Below are 8848 nucleotides of genomic sequence, written 5' to 3'. Positions count from 1 at the left end.
TACTAGCGTGTAATACTTATATATTAAGTAATTTTATGTTTTTATGCCTATAATTATTTAAGGCTTTTAAATATAAATAATATTATAGCCTTGCTTATAGGCTAGTTATAAAATTATAATATAATTAAGTATAAATTTACTTATATTTACCTAGTAAATAATAAAATCTTATTATTATTAAATATTATTATAGTAATAGTTACTATAATATTTTTTTAATACTTTATTATTAAAGCTTAAAGGGGGTTTTAGTATTAATTTTTATTATTTAAGGTAAAAAAGGCGTGCCCGTGTTAGCTAGGGTAAGTTAAATTAATTTAATAAAAAATTATTTAAAATTTTAATTACTAGTAAAGGTATTAAACTATAAGGTATAATAATTAATAACTAGTATAAAGCCTTACTTATTTATTTTTAGCTTTTTCACGGCGCGCTTTTAGGGGTTTTTTTAAGGTAAAAATTATTTAATTTTAGCTTAAAGCTAGGTATTTATATTAACTTAGGCATGCATGTTTTAGTACTAATAAGTATTATAATAATATATATTATTAAGCTTTTTTTTAAATAAATAAACTAAGGTTTTATTCTTGCGCTTAAGGGTTATTAAGTAATTATTATATTTTATTAGTTATAAGCCTAGGTAGTTTATATAATATATAAAATTTTTATAATTTAGGCTAATAAAACCTAGGTAATTTATAATTATTATATTATATTATATATAGTATATTATTTAATTATAACATGCTAGGTAATAATATTTTTAATAACTAGGGTTATACTAAAAAACTAGCTAGTATTTTTTAATAAATTAATAATACTTACTTTAATTAAATAGTATAAAGGTCTTAGGCTACTTTAAAAAAAATATTATTTAAGTAATATACCTAATATTAAAATCAAGGCTATATTTTAAAAAAGTAAGCCTAACTAGCTTTAATTTAGTTTAGGCTATAACTTTATTTTAAATTAGCTTAATAATATTTATTTTATTATTATTATATACTAAAATAGTACTAGGCACTTTTTATATTATATAATTATATTATTTTTAGGGAATATATATATTAATAACGCCTAGGGTATAATAAATAGTATTAACTATTTTATTAATTATTAAAAGGTTTTTAATAAAAAAATTATTAAAAATAATGGCCTAGCCCGTGCGGGTGGTATTAATTTTAAAAATAATTATAGTTATAGTTAAGCCTAGTATATATTTAATAAAGGCTTATTAAATAATATATATTTTAAGGCACGCTATTAGCTTATTATTAAAAAAAATAATTAATATTTTATAATTATTTTATATTATTAAGGCTATAATAAAGCTATTACATGCTAATTAGGCTACTAAGGTACTTAAAAAAGGTATTTTACCTAAGGTAATATTAGTTAAAATAAAAAAATTTATTTTAAAAAAGGTAAGTTAAGCCCTTAAATTTTTAAAAATTAAATTTATTCCCTTTTAAATAATAATTTTATTAAAAATTATTATAATAACAAGTTAATTATATATATATAAAAAAATATAATTAATATTATTAATATTAACATAACTTTTTAAAAAAATAAAATATATAAACTTATTATAAATATTATAAGTAAAAGCTTTTTAATTTTAAGTTTTTTACTTAATTATAAAGTTATTAATAATAATTATAAAGCTTATAAAAATTTTATACTTAATATATACCTAGTATTTTTACTTATTAAATTAATTATAAAAGGTTTTTATAACTAGGCTAGGCTAAAAAGTTAGTATATTATTATTTTTAATAATAAAAAAAAATAGGCTTATTAAGGCCCTTTTTTTTATTTTTTTATAATATAAAGGTTAAAAGAAAATAAAAAGTTTTATAGCTATATAAAGTTAGCTAAATTAATATTTATAAGCTAGTTAAGGGTACATGCCTTAGTTTTAGCTATTATATTATAAAAAGTAATAAAAAAGGGAAAAAAAGTTAAAAATAAAATTAGGATAGTAAAAATATATATTTATAAGACTTTTAAAGTGTTTAAAGTCCTTATTTAAAGGTACCCCTAGATTACTAAGAGTTATAAAGGTGGTTTTCTATTGCTAATAAGAAGCAAAGAGCGACCATGTCAGAATTGTACCCTGTCCAACCAGCCGTGCACTTATGCCCTGCGAGACCGGAGAATCACTGTCTCAGAAAGCTACCTCAGGAGCCTTGAAGCCGGTGGACTCAGCCCAAGAGGCGGAGGAACAACAAGAAAGGTTGAAGGCCGAGAAGGACTCGATGATTCCCTACTTCCTTCAGCCAGTGGCGACATGTCCACTAAGAGCTCGATACTCTCAACGTTAAGACTGTTGCGGAGCGGAGATTCCGCTTCGAAGACTGGGAAGGACATCGAGTACAAGTACTTCACCCTGAGTCTCGATACAGCCCGTGAGTCGTCTTGCCATTTCTTCTGATCGGATGCTGACACCTGGTAGAAGAAAGGTGCACGATCCGCTTACCACCGTACCCTTATGTCCTTTATCTCGTTAAGCAGTTCACGATTTATTTTGGGTACGACTGGCACTGGGTTCGGCTAAGGAAATTCAACCAGCAAGTGGAAACAACATATAAATCGCCCAGCTTACCGGGGGTCAAAGATCGTACTTGGCTGTGCAAGCTACTCGTGGTTCTGGCTATGGGAGAATCAGCAAGCCCTAATTCCACCCCGTCTAAGAATGCAGCGCCTGAAGCTACTTCATCTCCACCTGGAACAGAGTTCTTTAAGCAAGCACTCAAGCTACTGAGCATCCGTTATGAAAGCGCGTCCATCGAGGACGTCGAGGTTCTGAACATGATAGTCAGTTCCCCTAATCCTTCTTCGAGCATTGCCCTCGAGATGCTGATAATTCCCTCACGCAGGCCCTGTACTCCAATCAACTGAACAGACAGAAGACTGCATATATGTACGCGGGGAAAAGCGCAAGACTGTGCAACATGCTACAGCTGCATCGAGCGGATGCTTCAACCGGTTACTCGCCTTCGGAGAAAGAGCACAGGAAGCGCGTGTGGTGGTCCACCTTCTGCCTGGACAGGATGACCAGCATGCAAAGGGGATTTCTACCAACCCTCACAGCAACTCAGACTGATCTGGAGTACCCGTCTCAAGGGGATATTTCTCCTGACAATGCCGGAGACTTCACCGACCCTGACTACCTTACCGCTCGCATTCAGCTTACCATCATCCAGGCCCGTGTCGTCAGTCATCTGAGCCTGTCAGAGCCAGCCGACGTACTGAACGTTATCGGCCCCATGCTCGAAACGCTCTCCACTTGGAAGAAAGCATTGCCACATCATATGGCTTCTCAGATTGAAGACGGCTTGCCTCGGCCGAACAGATCTCTTCCGTGTATCAGGTCCCTTGCCAACTTGTATCTTCGGTACAACCACGTATGCTATATCCCAATCCCTATCGCGTGCGCTAATTATGATGCAACAGTGCGCAATTGTCCTTCTACGCCCGATGCTTCTCAAGCAGGTAGCGCTTCTCTACACAACCGACGAACCAACCACACCACCTGAAGCGTCGACGCAGCTCAGTGATTTCTGCCTCGATGCCGCCCGATCAAGCGTTGGAATTCTGATCAATGTCCATTCGAACGGCCTACTAGGTGTGTATCATAATTGGGTGCTTAACGTGATCATCATTTCTGATTCTGGCGCCATGAGCAGCAAGACTAGGACTCATGGAGAGTGTCCACCTCTTCACCAGTCTAGCCATCATCCGCTTGTCTATTTGGACAAGAAATTACCAATCTAGTGTCCCCAAGGAGGGCTCTGACGATATTCAGCTCTATGACTCGGGCAAGGAGTTGCTTCAATACATGATTCACTGTGGCAGCTTGGCGGCCAAAGTCCACCGCAGGATGTTACAAGAAGTCGAGGATCTGCCGCTGCGACACGATGTGCCTGTGCATAGTCAAGGAGAGGGGGTTAACCAGCAGGACTGGGATCTCGATGAGTGGATTGCACGGTTCATCCAGAGTGAAAATGCCCCGATAGCCTTCGATATCTGATCATGCACTTTTATACATTCAAGTTCAAGCGCCCTCCCGAGACGTAGTTCCGGTATAAACCATCTCCTCGTAAGCAAAAGGCCGCTGTATCAACCGCCCAGCGACGAGACCCTGTTGCCAGCGCTCGAACCCCTTGCGCGTCACAGTCGGCCTCGTCCACATCCCACTTGCACGGTACGCATTGGTGAGCTCAACCAGCAGCCCCGGAGAAACAGCAGGGAAGAGTTCAGCAAGCTCATCCTTATACCTCGCCGCATCATTCGCAAGAACCCAGTCCATAGCCCTTTCCAGTGCGATGCAGAACCGCCGCTGCTTCTCGAGAGCCGCCGGCGTCATCCTGTCCGTCTCGGTATAGTATACGCTCCATGGAATCTCGCCGCCATCCGCAACCATCTCCATCGCGACCGAGACATTAGGGTTCCGCGCCGCCATGGCTCTCGCACTCACGTTGTCAATCACAAAGTAGTCGCCCATCCCGCCTTCAAAGAGCTCAGCTAACATTGTTCCCTCGAGGTCTTGCACGTAGTGCACGGAGTTCGGGTCCACCCCGTGCTCGCGCAGCAACATCTTGAAGAACAAGCCCACGCTCGCCCCATTACCGGACTTCAAGAGGACCGTCTTGCCCGCCAGTTCCGAAGCCGAAAGCTGGAATCCCTCGCTCGAACCTCGTTTGAGTAAAGCGAGGGGCGAGCGGTTGGCGACCTGCGCAAAGGCCGTGTAGCTTGTCGATCGGCTGCGGTACATCGAGGGGACCCAGATGCCGCCCAGGGCCGCGTCGGCTTTTCCGCTTGCGAGATCGGTAAGGACGTTGTCCCAGGGTGAGGGCACGCTGACGGTAACGTGCAGCCCTTGTTCTTTGAAGAGGCCACGGCGTTGGGCGAGGTATTCGGGGAGGTAGTTTAGGCTGTGGCCGGTGGCGGAGATGTGGAAGGCGTCCATCTTGTGTTTTGGTTTTGGTTTTGCGTTTTCTTGCGGTTGGATTGGCGCGGTAGAATGGTAATTTGTTTTAATGTATACTTTGGGTGCTAGCTAGGGTGGAGGATGTGCCAGCTGGTCAGCCACGTGAACAATCGAGATAGGTGATCTTGTCTCATTCACCGATCTGCCCTTTACCCATGTATATTGCCGCTATCAGGCCCGCGGATTCTCATTGGAGAAGATAGGTATCAGTTTATCCGTGTAAGCGTGATAAGCCATGGATGTTATACCCCAAGCCGATAGCGAGGCGTAAGGCCGGTGTATTATAACTTACACCGAGTGGAGACTGCTATCTCCAAGACAGACTGGCCATGGTAGATTCATTGATAGCCATGATTGCCGTTGAAGTATAAGACGGACGGTGAGGGGTACGACACCCTTATGCCTCACCTTTATGCCTCCCTTACTGCCTGCGTCATGGACTCGAAGGACCGCAAGGAGCCCACTGCGGTGGCCGCCACAGATGGATCTCCTTCGCAAGGGGAGATCTACATTGACCCAGACAAGGAAAGAGCAGCCCTGCGCAAGTTCGACAAATGGCTTGTCCCAGTTGCATTCATATTCCTTGTCCTCTCCTCCCTGGACCGAAACAACGTGAGTCCGTCCGCGTACTCCCAAACTGCGTGCTAATCGACGTTGCAGATAGGTAATGCGCGGACCTTCGGCTTCGAGGAGGACTTGGGACTGGAAGGGAACAAGTTCGGAAACATCACGACTCTCCTGAGCGTCACTCTCGTTCTCTTTGAAGTGCCCTGGGTCATGGCCATCAAGCGCTTCGGACCCAACCGAGCACTAGGTACTGCCCTCGTCTTGTGGAGCTTTGTCACACTGGGTACGGCGTTCATACAGAACTATGGGCAGGCTATTGCAGTCCGCATGCTTCTCGGTGCCTGTGAGGCCGGTGTCTCCCCGGGGTTTTCGTACCTGTTTTCCACGATATACCCCCGCGAAGCCGCGGGGAAGCGCATCATGATGACCAACCTTGCGAACTGTACCTCTGGCGCCTTTGGGGGCCTTTTTGCTTATGCAGTCCAAACAATGGGCACGCGGAGAGGCCTTGAGCCGTGGAGATGGCTGTTCATTGTCGAATTCTGCCTTACTGCTGTTGTTGGGGGTGTCTGCTGGGTCATCCTACCGACGTCACCGGAGACGGCGTGGTTTCTTAGCCCAGAGGAGCAGGAGACGATGCATCTGAGAAAGAAGCGAGAGATCCTCTATAGAGGAGAGGGGGAGTCGAACCTTCAGTGGCTGAAGCCCTCGTTCACGGATCCATTTATCTATCTTGTTGGTCTTGCTTTCTTTACCTCGTCGGTTGCTATCACGGGGTTTGGGGTGTTTCTGCCTTCGATTATACAGGGACTTGGGTGAGTTTACCTGTACAACAGTGCTAAAACATATCTTGCTGACTTGGTTTAGATACGCCTCTCTCCAGGTCCAATACATGACCATCCCCGTCTACGTACTTGGTGCCATATGCCTAGTAACGAACTGCTACCTCTCCGACCGCTGGAAGCGTCGAGCGCCATTCCTCGTTGGATGCACTTTCCCCGTCATGATAGGGTACTTGGTATGTGTGGGCACTTCGAATCCTCATGCTGGGTATGCAGGGATGTTTATTCTTGTGATGGGTACGTATGCCATCCCTGGCTTGCTCCTGAAGACGTTGGATTAACTTTAACAGGAGTATATACCATTTCCACCCTGGTTGTAGCCTGGGTAGGGACAAACATGACTCCTGATGGTAAACGGGCAGTGGCAATGCCGTACGCATACTCCATCGCCAATTTATCCTCACTTGTCTCGGCCCAACTCTATCCTAGCCACCAAGGACCGCGTTACATCCAGGGCAATGCAATCTCCGCCGGCTTGGATGTGGTTGCTGCGGGCCTCTACTTCGCGTGTTGGATGCTCCTTAGACGGCGGAATCTGAAGAAGGATAAATTGCTTGCAGAGGGCGCTACGACCAATGGGTATGAGGATGATAGGGGGCTTCACTTTAAGTATATGATTTAACCCTAACCTTGAGTATTGGTCCCACCGGCACTCGGTATATAGCTGTCACTTAGTCCTTAGTTATATCATCTCAATGACACTCCAACTGGTTAGTTTTGTGACAACACGCCGCTCATTCCTGCCTCGTTTTCGCAGACCTCCTCCAGGCAATTTGAATCACCAGACACATGCACCATCCCTAAGTACCTAGGAATGGTTAGGTCAAGATGAATTACGCCCACCAGTCGATCCAGGACAAATCTCGTATCAGATTGGGAAGACGTTATCTGTCGGCGTTCTGAGTGATACACCGAAACCACTGCTTTGATAAGACAGCAAGCCCTATCTCCGGACTTTCAACGAGAGCACCGACACATGAGGTATATGAGACCCCTCGACACACTCAAAGTCCAGTATGGTTCATCCAAGCGAATTGCTGCTAGACCATGACTCCCACCAGTACATCCCGGCCTCGCGATTTCATCGGCTACGGCGACAATGCCCCAAAGTTCACCTGGCCCGGGGGCAAAAAAGTCGCAATCAACTTCGCCATCAACTACGAAGAAGGAACCGAGCGCAACCCCCTACTCGGCGACAGCTGTCGCGATTCCCGCACATGGGTCCGCAGCGCCCTCCCCGAAACCGAGCGAGACCTGATGCAAGAAGCCGAGTACGAGTACGGCACGCGCGTGGGGATCTGGCGCCTCCTCCGGATCTTCAGGGAGTTTGACGCCCCCTACAGCGTGTTCCTCTCATCGGAAGCACTGGCCGTGAACCCAGCGCTGGCCGAGCGGTTCCGAACCGAGAACTGCGACATGGTCTCGCATGGCACGCGCTCAATCAGCCGCGTGGGCCTAAGCGAGGACGAAGAACGCTCCGATCTCCGCCGCTGCATGCAGCAGACCTTCAAACTCACGGGCAAGCGCATCCACGGCGCGTTCCCTCGGCCCCCGATCACGGAGAGCACACGGCGCATCATGGCGGAAGAAGGCCTGCTGTACGACAGCGCAACAACCAACGACGACCGACCGTATTTCGCGGCCGTCGGTGGCCGCCCTATGCTGGTGCTCCCCTACGCAGTCGACACCAACGACGCGCGGTTCTGGGGCGGCCAGTCCGGGCCCGGGTATACGGGGTCGACGGATTTCTTTGCGTACCTGAAAGACGCGTTCGATGTGTTGCATCGGGATGCGGAGGTCAGTGGGAGTGCGACGATGATGTCGATCGGCTTGCATGCCAGGATCATGAGGGCAGGGCGGGTGGCGGCGCTGGTGAGGTTCTTGGAGTATGTGAGGGGCGTTCCGGGGGCTTGGGTTGCGAAGAGGGAGGATATCGCGGGGCATTTTGTTGGGTTGTTTGCGCCGGGGGATGCGTGGAATGTTGATGCTCTGGATGTGTGAGATGGCATTTGCCCTCTGGATGGATATATTGCAATCATGAGCACATGGTATCAAGATGCAACGGATGGTTGAGAATCCGGCGATCGTTCGGATCAGGATGTAAGGGTGCTTCGATGCTGGGAGCTGCCATGTTGATGTTCATTGAAGGATAACAGAATGATATAGGAGGATTTGATACTTATACATGTCTCTAGGAAGTTACTGTTGTTCCTTGCCTTGGATACATCTTGTTCTCTCGACATCATAACCCTAACTCATGGCGTGTGCGGCACGACTTCTCCAACTCCGAGTTGGGACAAGGCTTTGGTCATGAAATTGAAAGCCTTTTTAATCATCTAGGATACTCCAAGGTCACATCTCTCACCACACCACACTTTCAATCTAGCAGTCGGCCTGGGATTTCCGTTGCCAGTGCTGAAATGCCGGAATATGTTTCCGCAAC

At 45.1% G+C, this 8848-nt stretch overlaps 4 protein-coding genes across 4 annotated transcripts; 3 read left to right on the top strand and 1 right to left on the bottom strand.

Moving 5' to 3' along the window:
- Positions 1-2293: 2293 nt before the first annotated feature.
- On the top strand, positions 2294-4036 carry DSM5745_10324 (fungal specific transcription factor domain-containing protein; the record flags this gene model as incomplete). Its single annotated transcript, XM_026752340.1, has 5 exons — positions 2294-2411; positions 2459-2820; positions 2883-3410; positions 3460-3631; positions 3693-4036. 5 exons carry the CDS (start codon positions 2294-2296, stop codon positions 4034-4036), a joined length of 1524 nt encoding a protein of 507 aa, XP_026599402.1.
- Positions 4037-4060: 24 nt separating this feature from the next.
- DSM5745_10323 (ABC transporter substrate-binding protein) lies at positions 4061-4975 on the bottom strand (the record flags this gene model as incomplete). Its single annotated transcript, XM_026752339.1, has 1 exon — positions 4061-4975. The coding sequence occupies one exon, from the start codon at positions 4973-4975 to the stop codon at positions 4061-4063; it is 915 nt and encodes a 304-aa protein (XP_026599401.1).
- Positions 4976-5431: 456 nt separating this feature from the next.
- Positions 5432-7027, top strand: DSM5745_10322 (putative transporter C11D3.18C; the record flags this gene model as incomplete). The annotated part of the gene is made up of 4 exons (XM_026752338.1): positions 5432-5608; positions 5657-6378; positions 6431-6642; positions 6696-7027. 4 exons carry the CDS (start codon positions 5432-5434, stop codon positions 7025-7027), a joined length of 1443 nt encoding a protein of 480 aa, XP_026599400.1.
- Positions 7028-7452: 425 nt separating this feature from the next.
- DSM5745_10321 (putative polysaccharide deacetylase family protein) lies at positions 7453-8406 on the top strand (the record flags this gene model as incomplete). Its single annotated transcript, XM_026752337.1, has 1 exon — positions 7453-8406. The coding sequence occupies one exon, from the start codon at positions 7453-7455 to the stop codon at positions 8404-8406; it is 954 nt and encodes a 317-aa protein (XP_026599399.1).
- Positions 8407-8848: the final 442 nt, after the last annotated feature.

This window comes from Aspergillus mulundensis (assembly GCF_003369625.1).
Source record: "Aspergillus mulundensis strain DSM 5745 chromosome Unknown scaffold_14, whole genome shotgun sequence".
NCBI lineage: Eukaryota > Fungi > Ascomycota > Eurotiomycetes > Eurotiales > Aspergillaceae > Aspergillus > Aspergillus mulundensis.
The sequence above is the reverse complement of the archived record's forward strand: the minus strand, read 5'-3'. Positions and strand labels throughout refer to the sequence as shown.